This window comes from Pyrus communis, chromosome 12 (assembly GCF_963583255.1).
Source record: "Pyrus communis chromosome 12, drPyrComm1.1, whole genome shotgun sequence".
Classification (NCBI taxonomy): Eukaryota; Viridiplantae; Streptophyta; class Magnoliopsida; order Rosales; family Rosaceae; genus Pyrus; species Pyrus communis.
This window is the reverse complement of record NC_084814.1, coordinates 20,074,840-20,096,472: the sequence shown is the minus strand read 5'-3', so window position 1 is coordinate 20,096,472 and position 21,633 is coordinate 20,074,840. Positions and strand designations below refer to the sequence as shown.

General features: G+C 35.9%; 3 protein-coding genes across 4 annotated transcripts; all 3 read left to right on the top strand.

Annotated features, from left to right (window-relative positions):
• The first annotated feature begins 2,073 nt into the window (after positions 1-2,073).
• On the top strand, positions 2,074-2,727 carry LOC137710129 (uncharacterized). Its single transcript, XM_068449081.1, has one exon. The coding sequence runs from the start codon at positions 2,074-2,076 to the stop codon at positions 2,725-2,727; it is 654 nt and encodes a 217-aa protein (XP_068305182.1).
• A 1,734-nt stretch (positions 2,728-4,461) lies between these two features.
• Positions 4,462-4,971, top strand: LOC137710128 (uncharacterized). The gene has a single exon (XM_068449080.1). The coding sequence runs from the start codon at positions 4,462-4,464 to the stop codon at positions 4,969-4,971; it is 510 nt and encodes a 169-aa protein (XP_068305181.1).
• A 7,942-nt stretch (positions 4,972-12,913) lies between these two features.
• On the top strand, positions 12,914-19,899 carry LOC137710902 (protein MICRORCHIDIA 7-like). 2 transcript variants are annotated; one of them, XM_068450061.1, is made up of 20 exons: positions 12,914-13,433; positions 14,520-14,594; positions 14,680-14,714; positions 14,804-14,882; positions 15,019-15,111; positions 15,192-15,276; positions 15,810-15,885; positions 16,523-16,651; positions 16,737-16,835; positions 16,929-17,030; positions 17,440-17,601; positions 17,685-17,780; positions 17,911-17,962; positions 18,050-18,161; positions 18,272-18,333; positions 18,414-18,808; positions 18,895-18,965; positions 19,082-19,172; positions 19,304-19,426; positions 19,510-19,899. In XM_068450061.1, the coding sequence occupies exons 1-20, from the start codon at positions 13,031-13,033 to the stop codon at positions 19,594-19,596; spliced, it is 2,427 nt and encodes an 808-aa protein (XP_068306162.1). In that variant the 5' UTR covers positions 12,914-13,030; the 3' UTR covers positions 19,597-19,899. The 2 variants fall into 2 exon arrangements, with proteins under 2 accessions (XP_068306162.1, XP_068306161.1); XM_068450060.1 differs by having other exon boundaries at positions 18,892-18,965.
• Positions 19,900-21,633: the final 1,734 nt, after the last annotated feature.

Below are 21,633 nucleotides of genomic sequence, written 5' to 3'. Positions count from 1 at the left end.
ATCCTGCTTAGACATTAGGCGGTTGGTCATTGTCCAAATTAATCACTAGACATTTGAAAATTAAGAAAGGGTGTCTAGACCTGCCCAAACGCCCACCTAGCCCGCCTAAATTGCAACTTTCTGAAATTTAATGAATCTAGGGGTACGCAATTAGAATTTTAAGTGATTCTCTAAAATTTAACTTGTATTTAATCAAGATTTTAAGATAGTTTATTAAAATTCTTATAAATCCAGCTGTATTCAATTATTTAAAGAAGTTTATAACATTTTAAGTGTATTCAATTAGGAATTTGTTTTTGTGATATAAAAAAAATTAGGAATTTGTTTTAAAGAATTTTAAAAAGTTGAGGAATTTGAGAGAATTGGAGAAATTTTCATAGTGTACGTATTTTGAGCATTCACAAATCTAACATATTCCTTTGAGATTTCGAGAGAATTTAATCAAAATTTTACATGAAATTTCCACAAATCCATCAAAATCCATGAATTTATAAATCCCTTAAAATCTCAATTATATACACCCTCCTTGACAGGAAATAGGTATTTTTTATTTTTTATTTTATTTTTTCAATAAATTGTAAGAAGCTTGTTGAGTACTTGGATAAACACTCATTATATATTTGCTCCCCATATTTTGAATATGTTCTAATATTATATAATCTATATGTCATTATATTTTATAATTTGTATCTTAATACGATTAAGTTTTTTTTGTAAGTATGAGTAGCTATACTTATATATTATATAATAAATTTAACTAAAATTTAAAAAACCACTTAGCCCTCACTTGAGCGAAAGGCACTAGGCCCTGGATTCAGACTCCAATAGTTTCTATGTACATATGTATATGTATAATATTAATATACACTTTATCAAGATCAAGATGCCTTGGAAGTTGGAACCATATGCTTGCACGTAACCCTTTAAAATAATAATAATAATAATAATATTAATGTTGTAAACAGTGTGTATGTTTGCTCACATGTATATAGTAAAGATTCATATGCTAAATAGTGAAGTTTTTGTAAGTTTTCAAAGTAATTGCTTTATAAATAGAGCACTACGAGCGTTCAAAATATATGATACAAAAGCAATAAGAAAATAAAGATAAGTTAGAATATTTTCAATATTCTCTTATTTCTCTCTAATCTGCAATCATTTTGTGTAATATTTTGCAACAGCCTCGCTCCTATCCCTAGCAAAGGTTATTTCTTTAGCTTTTGCCTATTTATAACATGTTATCAGCACGACTCTCTAACCCTAAAACATTTTCTCATTTCTCTTCATTGAAAGAAAAAAAATGTTTCCTCTAAGGTTTTTACTGTTCTTTTTCTTCCTCTGCCTCAATTGTTGGATATACCCTCGCGAAGAATTGTTTGCACCATATTTACTTCTAGTTCTCAACCTAATAGTTACTTATATCTTTGATTTCTTGTTTGGTGTAACTCTTGACTACTAACCCAATGTTTATTTATGCAATCCAAAATGGTGCGGTATCATTGCCTATTTTGGACTGCATATTTAATTTTACTGCAAATTTCAGGTGGAGCTGTATAATCATCCACCTTATCTTGCATATTTAAATTTGTCTGCTATTTAATTTTATTGCAATTTTAGGTGGTGTGGAATAATCACCCACCCAGCTTTGCATATTTAAATTTTATTGCAATTTTAGGTGGTGTGGAATAATCACCCACCCAGCTTTGCATATTTAAATTTTATTGCAATTTTAGGTGGTGTGGAATAATCACCCACTCTGCTCTGCATATTTAAATTATATCGCAATTTTAGGCGGTGCGGTATAATCGTCCACCCTGCTTTACATATTTAAATTTTCCTGCTGTTTAAAGTGGTGCGGAATAATCTCCCATCATATATTTGTTTAGATGAGAATGGTGCGGTACAATCGTCCTTCTCATTAATCACGTAAATCTTGAGCCTAAAGTTTCGAGTACTTATCATTTTGGTCTGAAGATCAAAATTTGTAAGAACCAAAAGTTCTAACAATATATTCCTCCATAATACATATTATTGCAAGTTCTTACACACCTCATTTTTCTTTCAGAAAAGAAAATGACGAACTTGGCAAAACTGGATTTTGTTGCCCTAGATATTACTAGAAAGAACTACCTTACCTGGGTAATGGATGCCAAGATCCATCTGAAGGCAGGAAATCTTAGGTATACCATCAAGGAGGATACCAGTACAACCTCTCAAGATCGGGTGAAGGCCAAGATCTTTATCCGTCGCCACCTTGATGAGGGACTGAAGAGCGAATATTTCACAGTTGAAGATCCATTAACCCTCTTGAAGGCATTGAAAAATATATATAATCATCAGAAAACGGTTATTCTTCCAATGGCTCGTTATGAGTGGGCTCACCTAAAGATCCAAGATTTCAAGACGGTGGCTAAAAACAATTCTGCAATGTTCAGAATTAGTTCCCAGTTGAAGCTCTGTGGAGAAACAATAACTGAGGAAGATATGCTGGAAAAGACTTTTAGCACATTTTATGTCTCCAACGTGTTCCTGCAGCAACAGTATAAAGAAAGAGGCTTTACTGAGTACAACCAGTTGATATCTGTACTCCTTATAGCTGAGCAAAACAACGAGCTCCTGATGAAGAATCATCAGTCCCGGCCTATTGGATCTGCAACATTCCTAGAAGTGAATGATGATTCCCTTGAAGGGAATACCACATCATCTCGTGACAATAATTACAAATAAGGACATGGCCACAAGCGAGGCCGGTGAAATTGGATAGGCAAGAATCATGGTGTCCAGTTTCACAACCAGGTTCCAAGGCCTTGAGCTTAAAGAATGCAAATCGCCAGAAAGGCAAGGCTCATATGAACATTCCCAGAAATCCTGAAGGAATTTTCCATAGGTGTGGTGGCAATGGCACTGGGCGCATACCTGTTGTACCCCAAAACATCTGGTGGATATGTATCAAACCTTCTTTAAGGAGAAGGTCGTTGAGACCAATTTCCTCTACCAGGCTCAACCAATGGAAATACCTGATCCAATGTCCAATTTATCATGACAGTTGAACACAACTCACCTGGATGTTTCAGACTTTATTACTGAAAGAGGAAATGAAGTTTATGGGTCCGATTGAATCATTTATGTTTAATGTACTCTTGTTATTTGTACTGTGGTTTAATGCTCGCATTTTCAATTCAATAAAAGTAGTATTCCAGTATGAATAAACTGTTTTTTAACTGTAATTTCTTTACTCAAAAGACATGGATAAAAATTATGGTTATTCTCAAAACAAGAGCAATGGTGGAGATTTTTGTCTTGCAGACTACGCAACCACGCATTCAATACTTCGAGATCGAAAGTATTTCTCGAACTTGGTACTTGCAAAAGTAAAGGTAACAACAATATCAGGGCAATCAGATGTAATTGAAGGCTCAGGAAAAACCCAAATTATTTTACCAAATGGAACAATATTGTTCATACAGAATGTGTTGTACGCTACTCAATCCATTCGAAATTTGTTGAGTTTTAAAGACATACGTCTAAATGGATACCATATTGAAACGAAAAAGTGCAGAAAATGTGGAATATTTATGCATTACCTCTAATGATAGCCAGAAGTATATATTGGAGAAGTTGCATGATTTATCGAGTGGATTGTATTATACATACATAAAGACAATTGAGGTACATACTGTCATGAACCAGAAGTTCATATATTCAAAAGTTTACATGCTTTGGCATGATCGTCTAGGTCATCCAGGATCCACCATGATGCGTAGGATCATTACCAACTCTAATGGACATCCATTATTAAGCAGACACATTACTACCTCAAATGATATCCCTTACAAGGCTTGTTCTCAAGGGAAGTTAGTAACTAGACCATCACAATTAAAGGTTGATGCTGAATCCCCACCATTTTTGCAAAGAATTCAAGGGGATATATATGGGCCTATTCAACCACATTGTGGACCATTTCGATATTTTATGGTTCTGGTTAATGCATCTACCCGATGGTCACATGTTTGCCTATTGTCTACTCGAAATGTAGCTTTTGGGAGACTTCTTGCTCAAATAATTAAGTTGCGAGCACAGTTCCCAGATCATCCTATTAAGTCAATCTGACTTAATAACACTGGTGAATTTACGTCTCAAACCTTTGATGTTTACTGTATGGCATTAGGCATTGATGTTGAACACCCTGGTCCTTATGTCTATACTCAAAATGGTTTAGCAGAGGCATTTATCAAGCGGCTTCAATTAATAGCCCGTACTCTGCTCATGAAAATGAAATTGTCAGTTTCTGCATGATGACATACCATCTTACATGCTGCATCATTAGTTCGACTGAGACCTATAGCCAACCACCAATATTCATCAATACAACTCGTGTTTGGATATCAACCAAACATTTCACATCTACGAGTTTTTGGTTATGCTGTTTATGTGCCTGCTGCATTGCCACAACGTACTAAAATGGGACCTCAACGTAAATTGGGAATTTATTTGGGTTTTGATTCACCATCTATCATTAGATATTTGGAACCCTTGACAGGTGATATGTTTACAGCTCGTTTTGCTGATTGTCATTTTGATGAAACAGTCTTCCCGTCGTTAGGGGGAGAAAAGATCGTTTCAGAAGAATGTCAAGAGCTGACATGGGTTGTTCCCACTTTATCTCATTTTGATCCACGAAGCATTCAATATGAAAACAAAGTGAAAATGATCGTTCATCTTCAAAGTATTGCTAATCAAATGTCATATGCATTTAATGATGCTTTGAAAGTGACAAAGTCACATACACCAGCTGCAAATGCACCTGCAAGAATTGATATCATTGTTGGACAAAATAAAGTGGCAGCGAATGATTCATCTAGTGCATGCTTGAAGCATGGTAGACCCCCAAGTTCAAAAGATTCAGCCCCTCGAAAGAGAAAGATGAGGGCACAGTTGAACCCAAATGAAATCATTCAGGAAAAGAAATGAATAATAAATCCACAATTCATAATTTTATACTTCCAGAAAAAGAAAATGTTATTAATGAGACATTTGTCCCTGATAAGACAGAAGTACATGAAAGCAAAGAAATATCCATAAATTATGCATGTATTAATGAATTATGGGATCAAAATGAAATAATCATTGACGACATGTTTTCATTTGCAATAACCACTGAAATTATATTAAGCGATGACATTGAGCCCCGTTCTGTTGAAGAATGCAAACAGAGACAAGATTGGCCTAAGTGGCAAGATGCAATCCAAGCAGAATTAAATTCCTTGAAAAGGCGAAGTGTTTTTGGACTGGTAGTCCAAACCCCGCCTAATGTAAACCCCGTGGCTTACAAATGGGTATTCACAAGGAAACGCAATGAGAAAAACGAGATTGTAAGATATAAAGCACGACTCATTGCACAAGGTTTTTCACAAAGACCTGGAATTGATTATGAAGATACATACTCTCCTGTAATGGATGCAATTACGTTCCGTTACTTAATAAGTTTGGTGGTTTCAGAAAAACTTGACATGAGACTTATGGATGTCATCACCGCGTATCTATATGGAGAATTTTATATATATATATATATATATATATATATATATATATATATATATGAAAGTCCTATAAGGACTTAAGTTGCCTGAAGCAACTAACAAACCACGAGGTATGTTTTCAATCAAATAAAGATGATCATTATATGGGCTAAAACAATCTGGACGAGTATGGTATAATCGTCTTAGTGAGTATTTGATTAAAGAATGATATACCAACGATGTCATCTGCCATTGTGTGTTCATTAAGAAATCAAATACTGGATTTGCTATAGTGGTAGTATATGTTGATGATATGAACCTCGTTGGAACCTCTAAAGAGCTCAATAAAACTGCTGAATATCTGAAAAACGAATTTGAAATGAAAGACCTTGGGAAAACAAAATATTGCCTCAGCATGCAGATCGAGCATTGTGTTAATGGAATTTCGGTCCATCAATCAGCTGACATTGAAAAAATACTGAAGCGATTTGGCATGGACAAGGCTTATCCACTTAGCACCTCAATGGTCGTTCGTTCTTTGGACATTAAGAAAGATCCATTTCGTCCAAAGGAAGATGATGAACTGGTCTTTGGTCCAGAAGTATCATATTTGACTGCAATAGATACTTTAATGTATTTAGCACAATGTACTAGACCAGATATAGCTTTTTCAATCAACTTGTTAGCAAGGTATAACTCTACTCCAACAATTCGTCATTGGAAGAGAATCAAAGAGGTATTGCAATACCTTCATGAAACAACAGACATGGGTCTCTTCTACTCAGAGAAATCCACAAATGACCAGATTCTTGTTGGATATGCAGATGCTGGTTTCCTCTCTGATCCGCACAAAGCCCGCTCACAAAATGGATATGTGTTCACTAATGGAGATACTGCAATTTTATGGCGATCAACAAAGAAAACATTAGTTGCTACATCTTCCAATCACTCGAAAATAATTGTTTTTCATGAAGTAAGTTATGAATGTTCTTGGTTAAGATCAATGATCCATCACATCCGAAATTCATGTGGTCAACCTTGAAAGATAGACAATACAACTGTCATCCATGAAGATAATGCAGCCTGTATTGTCTAAATGAAGGAAGGATTCCTCAAGGGTGATAAAACTAAACATATATCTCCAAGATTTTGCAGTGCACATAAGCTTCAGAAGGCCAAAGTGATTGAGGTCAGACAAATCCGTTCCAATAAAAATTTGGCAGATTTGTTCACCAAATCTCTACCAAAGTGCACATTTCAGAAGTTAGTGCAAGGAATTGGATTACGTCGGCTTACAAATTTGAAGAACGCGGAATCAGGGGGAGATACAATTCAGGAGGAGCATCCATAATACATGCATGTTGTACTCTTTTTCCTCCGATTAGGATTTTTCCCACTGGATTTTTCCTATCAAGGTTTTAACGAGGCAACATAAGCATGTTCAACAACATATCAACAAACCTGGTAAAGTTGTACTCTTTTTCCTTCGCTATAGTTTTTTTCCACTGGGTTTTTCCAAGCAAGGTTTTAACAAGGTAACTGATGTTGATATGTAGGCATCCAAGGAGGAGTATTGTAAACAGTGGGTATGTTTGTCCACATGTATATAGTAAAGATTCATATGCTAAATAGTGAAGTTTTTGTAAGTTTTCAAAGTAGTTGCTCTATAAATAGAGCACTACGAGTGTTCAAAATATATGATACAAAAGCAATAAGAAAAGAAAGATAGGTTAGACTATTTTCAGTATCATCTTATTTCTCTCTAATCTGCAATCATTCTGTGTAATATTTTGCAACAGCCTTGCTTCTATCCCTAGCAAAGGTTATTTATTTAGCTTTTGCCTATTTATAACAATTAAGCATGTATAGCACACTATTCACAACACAAGAATTATTGAAGGGACCAAGCTCCGATTGATTTAAGCTTCCAACCACTTAATTATAAAGCTAATATTGGTCAATATCCCACGCGTGCTTGGACAAACACAGACTTTTTCTGGGATTTCAGTTGCTTTAATATTAATTTTACAGTAAGGCACATGTTGTTTTGGCACTCATGCATGTATTCTGAAAACAACAAAAATCTCGAAGCATGCATGCACTCGTTGACATGTAAATTGTTTCTGCAAATTCGAATTCTTAATTATTTTATCGATATTTTTCACCACTTGCTCACGATACATATATCGATCCCAATTATTTTCAAGAAAGATAAAAAAAAAACCTTTTAGGCATTTTCAAGACGAACCACAAACAAATTAGCAATGCAATTTGGTTCTCTGAAGTAGTATTCATACTCATATCTTACACTGATATCACGTTAAAATATAAACATTAAACGCCCAAAAACATTTGGCAATGGTTCAAGACAGACTCAAGATCATTTAACCTATCTTGCAAGACTTTACTCCGGACGTGAAATTTATACTTTCAATCAAGAAATCTTTAGTTACAATTTATTGAGTAAAGACGTCATAAATGACGGAGTTGTTTTCATCCAAACAGCAACAATAACAAAGCCTTATTCTTTTAAGTAGGGTCGATTGTACGAATTTTAGAACGTCACTGCACTTGGTTTGTACCAAGTTTTTCGTTAACTTCAAGTACTCTATGTCTTTTCTTAGAGTCTCTTTCCAAGTCTTCCTAGGTCTTCATCTACTCACTGAGCCTTTGTCTTAATCATATCCTTTAACCAGAACATATGTAGGTCTTCAGTTCACGTGTAAAATCATTTTAATCGATTTTTCCTCATCATATCTTCAATTGGAGTAACTCCTACTTCACCTCGAGAGTTGTTTTCCTCCAAACTTTATATATATGATTGAACTTTTTGGTTGCGATGGAGACTCCACTGAAAAATAAAAGATCATTCGATGACGTTTTCCATCCTTAATATATATTTATCTAGAAAACTCCAATGGCATATTTTTCTGAATATATATATATATATATATATATAGACACACACACACACACACATACAAATATTGTTAAACGATCCCTTTCTAGCACAAGAATCATATGCATGTTTGTATTTTAAAGAAGAGGATTGTGTAAACGGTTCCAAACTTGAACGTTCTCAGGAATATTGGGAGGTTCTATGAATTTATTTAAAGTGCAGAACCCACTGCATGACTAAAGCAATGAAGAACTCTTATCCAAAAATAGAACAAAGCAGAACTGATTAGTTATCAATATTTTGACCAAAAAAATTAATTATCAATAGCCTTGGCATTGGGCTCAAGCCCCCCAACGACTAATGGAAACTTAATTATGCTTATGTATATTAGATGAGATGTTAAACAGAAAAAAATAACTATTTGCAGATATTTGATGGATTTTCAATTCAGTCCCTCATGGTTGGCTTATGGTCCTGGGATTAGATGAGATGTTAAACAGAAAAAATAACTATTTGCAGATATTTGATGGATTTTCGATTCAGTCCCTCATGATTGGCTTGTGGTCCTGGGATATAAAAAATAAAAAATAAATAAAAGAATGGTTAAGTAATAATTCAATTATTAATTTTCATGTCATTTAGTTTACGAATTTAGTTTCTCTAGCATTATCATTTACAATATTAACATCTTAATTTTATTTTATCTTGTGGGGCTCAAATTTTATTTTCAAATTCTTTACTAAACAATACCTTTGAATCAAATATGTTGCAGGACCCAATTTGCTAACTTAAAGAAGTAGTAGTTGACCTTGTAAATACAAGGTAAGTTGCTAAACTCTTTAATTTGCTAATAGAATTTACGTGACACAACAAATCTAACTTTACTACCTCTCATGGAGAAGCTCTAATATGTAGATAGAGAGGTTTGAAGAAGGTGAGATAGTTGGTCTTTGACCCTTAGTAGATGAAACCATCTAGACAAATAAAAAAATAAAAAGATGATAAAAGTGTTTTTTTTTTCTTGATAAATAATAGCATTAGTGAGTTAAACTGTATTAGAAAATTTAACAAGTTAGTAGGTTAGATTAGGTTGTAGTTACCACTCCCCATCACCTTGTTTTGTGATGAGTTGTGATTACCACCCTTTTTTCCTTGATTTAGGGTGATTGTGCCTTGTAACTAGTGCTCCATATATACCCTTATTTTAGGGCTTGATTTGAGGAGAAGGTTGAGGTGTGTTGCTAGGCAGTCTATGCACTCCCTCACTCAATCCCAATATCATATATATGTTTTGTAATCTTGTAAAGCTTTCATGATGAAAATATATAAGTTTGACACTAAAAATTAACAACAGTAGTAGAAAAATTCATTTACGCGACAAATTTTGTACGACGAAGAGCAATACATCGCACAAGGGTAGTTTGCGCGACGCATAAAGGCATCCGTCGCGCATGTTTGTCGGACAAAATGTAAAGCCCCGAATAAGTTGCACAATTAGGCTTTACGCGACGAATTGTCCTTCATCGCAAAAAGTGTTAAATATAGCAGTGCAAATTGTTAAATGTTAAGGGGGAAGGAACTAGTAGTGTATAAGTATTATTATTTTCTGTCACTGTGATAAAGCGTCATCTGCAAATGATCAAAGTGTATTGATAAAACTAAAATGCATATGCGTGTAGGGCTACTGAAAAGCTTTGAAATTGTCTTTTTATGATCACTGCTTATGCCTTTTGTTCTGATTTATGTCTTCATCAAATTTGATTATTGTTGTATGGTCTTTTTGTTGTTGTTGTGTTGTATTATGTACCTTTCTGGACTTCGGGTTGCTTGGTAACGTTGATCCTCCAAACTTTCTATAATTAGAAAGAAAAATACATTAGTGATGAGTGTAGAATGAAATTTTTAGAGTGCTAATAACAGTTCCCTAAAGTAAAACTAAAAAACTTTTGAATATAAGTAAATATGTGAACTTTGAAATATCGAAATTAATGATTTTGACATTTTCATTTGTTGAAAATTTTGAATCGACATATAAGTTTAGGGAATTATGGATTTGAAATCGATAATCCTTTTTTTTTTTTTTTTTTTTTGGGAATTGTAATTGGAGAATTAGACCTATTGTTGAAGATATCAAATGACTTGCTTCCTCATTTAAATCAATAGAGTGGAATCATGTTTTCAGATAAGCAAACTTCACGACGGATGCCATTACTTCTTTAGGGCACCGTGTTAGGGGTAGTGTATTTGGAATTGGATGATCCCTCCTCAAAGCTAAAAATGCTCTTTTATTTGACTCTAAAGGCCTCCAACGTTCTCGAGATTTCTCTTTAAATTAATTCATTTAGTTCTAAAAAAAAAATCCCATTTCACGTTGAACTCATTGTAATTTAGAAATTTTAGACAGAAAATCCCACATTCATATGAATGAATAACATAACAAGGAATCAATTGTCTAGTATGCGATAGAAGTTACCTGATCTTGAGGTTGAGCCAGAGGGGATTGCATAACCTTACCTTGAAACTCGTACTGAGTGAACCATCAGAGGTGAACTTCAACTCCCCATTTGCATTTAACGGAAAAATCACTTTTAGACTAAATTTGCTGACAGATTATACCATGAAACCGATTACACCATGAAGGTTTTTTTTTTTTTTTTTTTTTTTGAACAAACAATATTATCTAGGCTAAGGGGATGAGAGAGTTGGTTAAGCCTCACAATGGGCTAGCAAAGATGTGATTTAAGTTTGCATTTGATGAGAATTGAACCTAAGACTTCTCACTTACAAGTGAAGAGGAATATCACTACACTGTAATATTAAGTGGCACCACTAAAGTTTAAATCTTAATTTTTTTCACCATCTTAATTTTTTTTCACTGCACATAGACCATTTATATGGTTAGGCGTTTAACTTCTTTATTTTCCACGAAAGTAAATCATTAAAAACCTATGAACTTTTATGGAGTTTAAAATAGTAAGACATACTCCAAATCTTAAAGTAAACCTTAAATTTTAGGCTCCAACCCTTGGGCCAAAATTTGGGGCAAATCTGTGAGAATTCCATCTAGGTTAGTAGGTTGGCCTACGATATATGTGTATGTTTTTTTAGGTTTTATATAATTCATGGAATCCAATGGCTAAAATCTAATATGATCAAATTGAATGGTAAAACAGAAAATCTAATGGTCCAAATTTAAATTCAACAACTAAATAATTTTAAAAAAATAATATTTCATGTGTTTTCATATTCTTTCATAGTGTTTCATGAGTTTCACGGTGACAGTTTAGTGATTTTTCATTATTTATTGAAATCTATATATTTTTAGGTTAAAATGTTCATAAAATTAAATCAAGATAGTCTGCATAATTTTGTTTAAATGTTACTTTAAGTAAAAAAAATTATCCTAAATTCGTTCTTCAATAATCTCGGGCTAAAAATTTATCCAGAATGGTTGGAACAGAAAAACTATTTCTATATTATAACCTAAATTGTCTGGATTAAAATTTTTAGATTTTAAGCTAAATATTGGAGATGGTCTAAGCAAAAGTATACTAAACTCAAAAGTTTATCACTTTAAAAATTCAATAAAAGTTCATATAAATCATAATACACTACACTCGTCATATCTTTGCAAGCATTATTTCAATAATTCAATAAGTGTACCGTATAATTTGTTATTTGAGAAAAAAAAGTGTTCAACATTAAAAAGAAGAAAAATGAATCAAACTTCATTTTATTTGAAGTAGCATTGGGTTTGGAAATACTTCCAATTCTTTCCTCAATTTATTTTGTTTCGACATCTTCGCATTGATGCAAGTAACTTTTTTTTCTGTTAAATTCTGACATAACAGCGTAGATTCAAGCTCATTAATAATTAATTTAATATTTAATCCACCAAAATGACAAAAAACGAAACAAAAAAACATCTTCGCATTGATGAGGTACCTATAATTGCAGAACTAGTGTAGGACCCACTCATTTGATAAAAAGGTAAAATAGTTAAGTACAGATCAGATCCACTTCACAGTGTTGTTTCACTTTCCAGCAGCTACAGCACCGTTTTTTATTTTATTTTATTTTAGCACGATGAGAGAGTTAATTAAATTTAAAAAAAAAAAAACCATATTATGAAGTCTGTGACCATAATTTATCAGTTATTTTATTAACCATAATCTATCTTTTTAACAAACGAAGTTGGTAAAGCGAAGATTTTTGCCAAATCAAGCTGCATGATGTATTAGTCATAATTATACGTCGTATCCGATAATAAAAACCAAACTTGAAACTTGAAAAAAATCATTAAATATTATGCAAATAACGAAAATGAGTATTACTAGACTTACCAACCTTCTCATAAGATTTAAAAAAGAAGAGGTGGTCTTAACTTCAAAATAGGCTAATAATAATAGATTTAATATTAATACATCTCACTCACGTATAAGTGAAGGAATATTACAGAGTAGAGGAAATTTTATTGCGTTTAAACCAGAAAAGAAAAAAGAAAGAAAAGAAAGCTCTGGTTTCTGAGAGTTCAAAGCCGCAGGGAAAAGAAAAGAAAGCGGAATTTAACAAAAAATTGATTCGGTCTTTTGAATCTCTTGTTTTCAAAGCCATGGACGCGAGGGTGAAGCAGGAGCTCCTGGAAGCTTCGTATATTCCAACGCCGAAGCGAAGCGGCGTCAGTTGTAAGTTGCCGCCGGATTCCGTAATTTGCCTGAGCACGAGTAGCGACAGCAGCAGCGGCGACTCCGACTCTGACGATTCGGCGGACGGCGGCGGCGGAGCTTCGGGGGTTTTGACGAAGAAGAGGAAGTTGGCCGGGCTGGGAGTCGGATTTCCGGTTGGGTTTTTGAGCCCTCTGCCGCCGGAAGAGGTGGGGCAGCTGCTTCCCGGGCCGGATGCGGCGGTTGCGCGAAGGGAAGAGCGCGGGGTGATGAGTCGATCGCACTTTAAGCAGTTTTGGAAGGCCGGCGATTATGAAGGAGCTCCTTGTGGCGATTGGGATTCTTCTGCCGGTAATCTTAAACTCTCTATTTGCTCTTCAAAATATCTACATTGTTTTCTTTGTGTTTGTTTTTACTAAGATCTGTTCGGCTGCCGAGAAAATTTTCGATCTTTTCAAGTTATGGACGCAATGTGATGGAAGTTTACTGCTTCACCTATTGAAAAGATTCATTTTTCACATGCATGAGTGGATTCTGTTTACAAATGGAGTCTGTTGCCTAATTTGGAGATTCTAACATGATCAGACTATCATACAAACAAAAACAACAACAAAGCCAGCTTCCACTAAGTGTGATCGGATGTATGAATCCTATAATATCATTGCGTTTGGTTTTGCACTATTCTGTTGGCTCCAAGTATTCCATGTCTCTCCTTAAAGTCTCTGTCCACGTCATCTAGGTGTTCCTCTATCCTTTTTCTCCTAAGCGTGCCTCATAATCACATTATCAAAGTTTCTAATCGGAGCATCTATAGTTCTGTGTTTCACATGTCCAAACCTCCTTAATCTGTTTTCTCTCATCTTATCTTCATTTATGGCCATTCCTATTTTATCTCGGATATCATTGTTTTTAATCCTGTCATTTCTCATCTGCCTAGACATCCAACAAAACATTTTCTTCTCCGCTACACTCATTTTTTGCACGTGTTGATACTTAACCGCTCAATATTCTTTGTCATAAAACATTGTTGGCCTTATTGGCGTTCTATAAAATTTTCCCTCTTTAGTGGCATACGCAGGTTGCACAATACACTCGATGCGCTCTTTCACTTCATCCATCCAACTTGTATTCTATGGTTGAAATCTCCATCCAATTCTTCATTCCAAGATAGCGAAAGTGTTCATCTTTGGTATTTCATGATCTTCAATCCTCATCCCTATCTCATTTGGATCCCATTCCCACTGAACCTGAACTCCATATACTCTGTCATTGACATACTTAGGTGAAGATCTTTAGAGTTCAACACTTCCCGCCAAAGGCTAATCTTCACATTTACTCTGTCCTGCGTTTCATCAATTAGCACTATATCATCTGCGAAAAACATGCAACATGCACCAAGGGATATTATCTTTAACAAATTTACTGTTGAATATGCAGGTGGGATAGACCATGTCCGGGTTCACCCAAAGTTTCTGCATTCGAATGCTACAAGCCATAAGTGGGCCCTTGGAGGTAAACTTAATAGATGTGCTGTATAGTTCTTGATTTTATGTCTTTGGTGGTTAATGCTTGAGTGTGACCTTGTGATGTTTTACAGCTTTCGCCGAGCTCTTAGACAACGCATTGGACGAGGTAGTTTTTCGTTCTATATTTCCATTATGTTTCTACATGTGTTTTCTATTTAATCATTGATTGGAGTTATTTCTTCACTTTAATGTTAGGTTTGCAGTGGTGCTACATATGTTAATATAGATATGCTTGAAAATAAGAAAGACAGAAGCAGAATGTTGCTGATTGAAGGTGTTTTAACTTTCTTAGTTCTCCAGCAACTTAACCTTATTGTTGGATGTCGTTTGAAGAATGCTAAGATGTTTTAATTTTGTTCTCAAATTCTGATATTCTGTTTGTTCGGAAATTCATTTGATGTACATTGCAGATAATGGTGGTGGGATGGATCCAGATAAGATGCGACATTGCATGTCGTTGGGGTATTCTGCGAAAAGCAAAGTTGCAAACACTATTGGACAATGTATGACACCAGTATTTAGCTATAGTGTTTTTGGTTTTCTGTGATCTCCAAAGAATCATGTAAGTTGCATGTTTATACAGATGGAAATGGCTTTAAGACAAGTACCATGAGGCTTGGAGCAGATGTAATTGTGTTCTCTCGTTCTTGTGGAAAAGATGGAAAAAGGTGCCTTTCTGGTCACAATTGTCTATCGTTGTTTCTTTTACAGAGCATTTCATGTTAGGTTGGTAATGGTTATTTTCTTCAGCTCATGGGAACAATGCTAGATTTTAGATTTGTGTGTTGCTTCTGAGGTTCAGAAACCATCATTGCTTGCAGGAATTTCTATTTTCATATCTTGAATCCACTTTAGCATGGAGAATCCATACAAACTTAACGTACATGCACTTTATCATAAAGAGTGACTGAATAAAATTAGAGCAACCAATCATCTGGAACTATTAAGAAATTGTATTACTTGTTGCTCTAATTTGGATAGTGGAATTATACCCCATGCTTTTTGTTCGTTGTTGAAGTAGTATCAGTTAAATCAGTACTGTCACCAATGTATGTGTGTGTGTGTGTATGTGGTCATATTTACGACTTCTATTGGTGTACCCAGTTGCCTCTTCTCATTATCTATTATGAATAGGAAAAAATGGACAGATTTATTTTTTCTATTCTCGAAACTAATTGAGATATGTTCACATTGCTTTTAGTGCTACACAGAGCATTGGATTGCTGTCTTACACATTTTTGACGAGCACGGGAAAGGAAGATATTGTAGTTCCCATGGTATGGCATTTAAATTGTCTTCCTCTACCTATTGGGATTTATACATATTCTCTTCAAGTCTTTATGTTGATTCAATGTGTATAGACAGTTGTCAGTTGTCACATCAGTGAGGTAGGTTGGGCTTTAAAGTTTATTGGAACGAAAAAAATTACGCTAGTAAAAGAGGGTAAGCCTTAGGTGTCAGCCTAGATGATTTGCATCACTCATGAAACCGGTCTTTAACTGCCTTAGGAAGAAAACTTTGCAACAAAGGGTGTTGTGTTGAGTACCTTAGCTGAGTTTTTTGTTTGTCTGCATTATGATTTGATCCGCTAGGTTTTATTTGGCGTGTTTGGAGAGAAGAAAGTTGTAGGATGTTGACAGGGTGGACTATTTGGATTTAGGGGTGGAGGTTCGAGTACACCATTTTTTTATGACTAATTCTTTTTTCTAATTAATGTTAGATTTTACTATGCCATTTTTTTGTATATTACATGTATTCGTTTCCTAAATGAAGTACTACTTGTATGCTTGGATTTTGGATTTTCAGTAAACTTATCCAAATCCCACAAACAAGAAAAAAAAAATTTGTTGCATAAAAATCACAAGCTGGTCCTTCATCTAAATGATGTGTTTTGTTGTGTACATGAATGAAAAGCTTGACTATGAGAGAGGACAGGGGGCTTGGAACAAGATTTTAAGATCCTCGTCAATTGATTGGGATAAAAATTTGGAAACAATAATCCAATGGTCCCCATTTTTTGATGAAGAAGAACTGCTTCATCAGGTAATTGTGTTTTAGAGCTTATACCAAATTGGTAAATTTGATACAGATTTTGTTATGAATTTTGTTAATTTTATTTTTTGTTTAGTTCTATATGATGAAAACGCATGGAACCCGAATAATCATCTACAACCTTTGGGAGGATGATGAAGGACAGCTGGAGCTTGATTTTGAAGCTGATCCACATGTATGTTGGTTGACAAGATATTTGTCTCCTAATTTTTTTAACTTAAGTGGCGTTGTGATTCTAGCAAAAGTGTATATGGTGCATATTTTGCAGGATATTCAAATTAGAGGTGTCAATCGAGACGAGAAGAGTATACAAATGGCAAAAGACCATCCCAATTCTCGTTTTTTCTTAACCTACCAGCACTCATTGAGGGTAAAACTAAATTTCACCGTTCTGTTTGCTCACTTATCAATTTTCCAGTGGTCTTGGGTGGGTCTTGGTTCTGTATCAGAACAGAGGAATTCATGTATTTAATCTCAACTTTAATAAGTCAAAACCCTATCCCTCCTCCCCACCACAACCACCACACACACACACACACACACACCACCCACCCCCCCCCCCCCCCCCCCCCCCCCCCCCGGCGGCGCCCCACCCTTCTTTTACTGTCTAGTCGGAGTAAAATACAACGGTTTTGCTACATGTGGTAAAGAACTAAGAGAGATGATAATATGAAATGAAGATGATTTGTGTCATAGTTCCTGGTCCAACTTGAAGACAGAATCTGTCTATCTGTTCATCTATTATTTATTATTAATACGTTTCTTCATTTTGACTCCAGAGCTATGTGTCAATTCTCTATTTGCGGATTCCTCATAACTTTCGAATTATTCTTCGCGGGAAGGATGTTGAGCACCACAACATAGTCAATGATATGATGATGTCCCAGCAAGTCACATATCGGCCACAGCCTGGTGCTGATGGGGTTACAAAGGATTCAAATGTAATATTTCACTACAAACTTTTACTGTGATAATCTTGCGTAATTTTGTTGTCTTTCTAACGACATGCAACTCTTGTCATCAGATGGTTGCTGTTGTCACCATTGGGTTTGTGAAGGACGCAAAGCATCATATTGATGTTCAAGGGTTTAATGTATATCACAAGAATCGACTGATTAAGGTGTTTTAGTTTTAACCTATGGATTTCTTGAGTTTGTTTTGAATATGTTGTTTAAGCAATGAATTTTCATCGGTCATTAAGCAGAAGTTGATAAATTTTAAATTTTATTTATGATCATTTTTATCTCCAGCCATTTTGGAGGCTTTGGAATGCTGCAGGAAGTGACGGCCGTGGTGTTATAGGTGTTGTTTCTTCTTCTTCATTCAAGTTCCTTGACTTTAACTAATTAGCTGAAAGTGAGTTGTTTCTGAGACATTTTGTTCTTGTAGGTCTTTTAGAAGCTAATTTTGTTGAACCAGCTCATGATAAGCAGGGGTTTGAGCGTACAACAGTTCTTCAAAGACTTGAGGGAAAATTAATAGCTATGCAAAAGACTTACTGGTTTGTGGTCTTTGGGCTAATTGCTTACAATGCGTTCAGACTTTTATGAGTTGCTTTGTTGTTTTTGATCTTTGATGCTCACAAACGGGTGTTCGCCACTGCCTATGTAGGAGAGACAATTGTCATAAAATCGGCTATGCTCCACGGAATAAGAATGGCTCTGCAGATAAAGGTATGTTGTGTACCATACATTCTTTTGGTTTACCCTTGTCAACCTCACAAAGTCATAAATATTCATATTTTCATTTGTAGAGGGTCCTCCCTATGAAACGAATGGTAATACATCAGGCAGCAAGAAACCAGTTAATGTTTCCAGCAAGCTTCGTTTTAAAGCTTCAAAAAATATTTCTACTTATCATGGGCATGTGAATGTGCACATGTCTGATAAAGTCACAAATAGAGTGCAATCGCCCACAAAATCAGGGGAAGGATCGTCAAGCTCATCTGAACCATCATCACCTTCAGCAGTCAATGTTACCGATAAACAAGTGAACGGCAGTAGTAGTAAGGCATTTTCTGCTAAGAAATACTCTGGAAAAGGTATCCCGGTGACTCGGTTATCTTCATGTATGGACGGTACTCAATCTCAGCAAGATTATTCAACACGTGGAGGAACCGGTTTACACACCCCAAGTTCCAAGTCAAAGGTTACTTCTACTGACTTTGCTTCAAATTACTTTTTGCATTAGAGGGTTATTATATTTCTAAAGTTAGGGTGTTGCTCAATTAGCAGGGGAATGATGCCAATGGTGATTCAGGCGTTTTGGAGCGATTGAGAAAAGAGAATCGTGAACTGAAGCAAAGGTACTTGTTCTGTCCTTTTCACCACCATATAAACATTCGTATGGACTTAATGTTCGCTTCAGTACTTTATCACCATGCTGGATGCGAATCGTCCTCAACTCTTTCCTTCTGTACAGGTTGGAGGTGGAAAAGGACAGAGCAACTTCTGCTGATTTGGAGCAGGACTTGCAGCGTGAAAAGGATAGATCCAAGTTACTTGAAACTCAGGTATGTGCCCATTATCTAATTCTCGCTGAGATTGTTGGAGAAAGTGGGAAGTCAATCTAATAAGCAAGCGATTGATCTCTTTGAATATTTGATAGAATTTGACAATTACTGCCTGTTCTTGTGATCACCAGGTCCAAACGGCACAAGAAAAAATTGAGGAAATGAGCAGGGAACAAGAGACTCTAATTCGCATATTCTCCGAGGAGAGGGAGCGACGAGACAATGAAGAGGCCACTTTGAGAAAGAAGCTGCAGGTCAGCGCAATTTCTTTGTTTGTACCTTTTACCTTTTAAGATTCACTCCCCCCACCCCCCCCTTATTTTGCTTGTTTTTGCAGGATGCATCCAGTACCATTCAATTATTGCTTGAAAAGGTAAGGGAACTGGAAGCGAAGAAGTCCGGGAACTTGAAATCCAAAAGATAGCGGTCTCGCCACTGTATTCAGTAGTGATCTTTAGGAGTTGGCGAAATGTAGTTGACCCAAATTTCAGAAGTACTCAAACGTAGATTGGGAGCGATTTGTTGGACGGTCGGGGAACATGCCGGCCTTCTTTCTCGCTAGTTACGTGACGTAAATGGTGTAATGTATAAAGAGAGAAATCAGAGTGATAATATGAACTATGAGCATCAGTATGTGTTGGGTTGAATCGGTAGGATGCGATGTTCGAAATATAGTAAAAACAGTACACTGGGTTTCATGTCCACTATTACACGGGTCTTTGCGGTCTCTGATTGGGTCAATTTCCTTGCATACCAAGAATTGGGTTTGGAGGGCTTTGATTTAGAAAATGTCAAATTTTACGCAACGAATTAGAAAATGGGCATGAGAAGGAATGAGTATGGGATAAAAGCGACTCCTCATTGGTTATCTCATGCCTTCAGTTTTCGGGGTATGCCATGTATCCCTACAAAATTGAACCAAACCGGTTTATCATTCGATTTAGTTTTTGGTTTTGAAATAAAGCGAACTGAACCAAATCGTGCTTACTCCTTGCCTATAAGTTGTGTGATGTTATTATTTTCGTGGTGTAGGATTTTAATGTGGGATTTAAGAGACTCATTATGTCAATTCTTAATACCATCTCCAGACATGAAGGACTACTAATGTGTTGGAGCCGCTTTTTGTATGGGCTGACTCAATGGGACCCGTGGAAAAAAATAAGTCAAGGGCTGGCGGGTTGGGTACGCATGGCCTGCCCTGGGGCTAAATGTGCCTTGATTCCTAAAGCGTGATTTCTTTTAGCCTTTCAGCTAGAGGTTGGTTTTATCATTTTCGACAGCTAAAAATAGTATAAAACTCTCGAATGGAAATGACTTAACGCTATAAACGTGAATTAGTAGCACATGTTTACGCATCATCACAACCTTTCTTGTTTTGTGTGTGAAAAGTTTCTCCTTGTCAATGTTGGAATTATTGGTCTCCATCAAACTTGCAATGACCAAATCTATTTACCCAAAACAAAAAGAAAATGACAATATAATCCATCTCCATCTTTAGCAACATTCCTACCAATTTATCCTTGTCCATGTTCTAAAACAGCAAAAAAACAAAATAAAACATTAATCATTAAAAAAAAAAATATATATATATATATCTTGACAGGCACACGCACGTGTTATCGCAGAATGCCCAAACGTCCTCCGTGTGGTCCCGGACCTCCCGGTCCCCCCACCCGTACCAGAACATTCCCCCCTCCCTCTAAACCGGATAAATGACCTAATCATTCATTTCTCCCCTTAGTTAAAACAATTAACTCCCCCACGTGCGCTCTAATCCCTCATTAATTAATAATCATTCAATTCAATTAATTAAATAATCACTTTATAAACACTCACCTCCAAAACCAAGCAACTGACCACATTCCCCTCCTCGTCTTCCTCCTCTTTCCCGGTCCTCGAAACCCTAATCCGCCGAGCAGGTACGACGTCGTCTAATTCTATAGATACACTCACTGTGTTCATATGTATAGGTTTTGAGATTCGCAGAGAAACAATAAATGCGATCGGCTTTTGGAGGATTTTTGTGTTCTGATATTTCAGTCCTTTTTGCGATTTTGTGCTGCCATTTCTGTCTCGCTTTTGGAGCTTTTCTCTCTGCACAGCCAACAATGTCTGCCATTTTTGTGTGCTCTGTGTCCTTGTACCTCTCTGTAGCACTATTTACAGCCTGCTTGTTTTCTCTCTCTAACTCCCCTCTCTCTAACTCTCTCTCTCTCTCTCTCTCTCTCTCTCTCTCTCTCTTTCTCTCTCTCTCTCTCTCTTTCTCTCTCTTCCTCTAATTTCGCTGCATAAAACTTTCCTGGAAAATCCACAGTTTCCCACACACGCAATTGTATCTCGCAGCAGCGATTCGGCACCAAAACGCATCGTTTTCCTCGACAATTCGGAGGAAAAAGTCGCGGTTTCCTCTTCTGTGAAATACCTAGCTCTCTGGCGCTCAAAACTTCAAACCGCCGTCGTT

Coding starts and splice junctions, on each gene's coding strand:
- LOC137710129 (XM_068449081.1), top strand. CDS start 2,074: ATGACGAACTTGGCAAAACTGGATTTTGTTGCCCTAGATATTACTAGA.
- LOC137710128 (XM_068449080.1), top strand. CDS start 4,462: ATGGGACCTCAACGTAAATTGGGAATTTATTTGGGTTTTGATTCACCA.
- LOC137710902 (XM_068450060.1), top strand. CDS start 13,031: ATGGACGCGAGGGTGAAGCAGGAGCTCCTGGAAGCTTCGTATATTCCA. Junction 18,162..18,271: donor GCTATGCAAAAGACTTACTG/GTTTGTGGTCTT, acceptor CTGCCTATGTAG/GAGAGACAATTGTCATAAAA. Junction 18,809..18,891: donor CCCCAAGTTCCAAGTCAAAG/GTTACTTCTACT, acceptor TTGCTCAATTAG/CAGGGGAATGATGCCAATGG.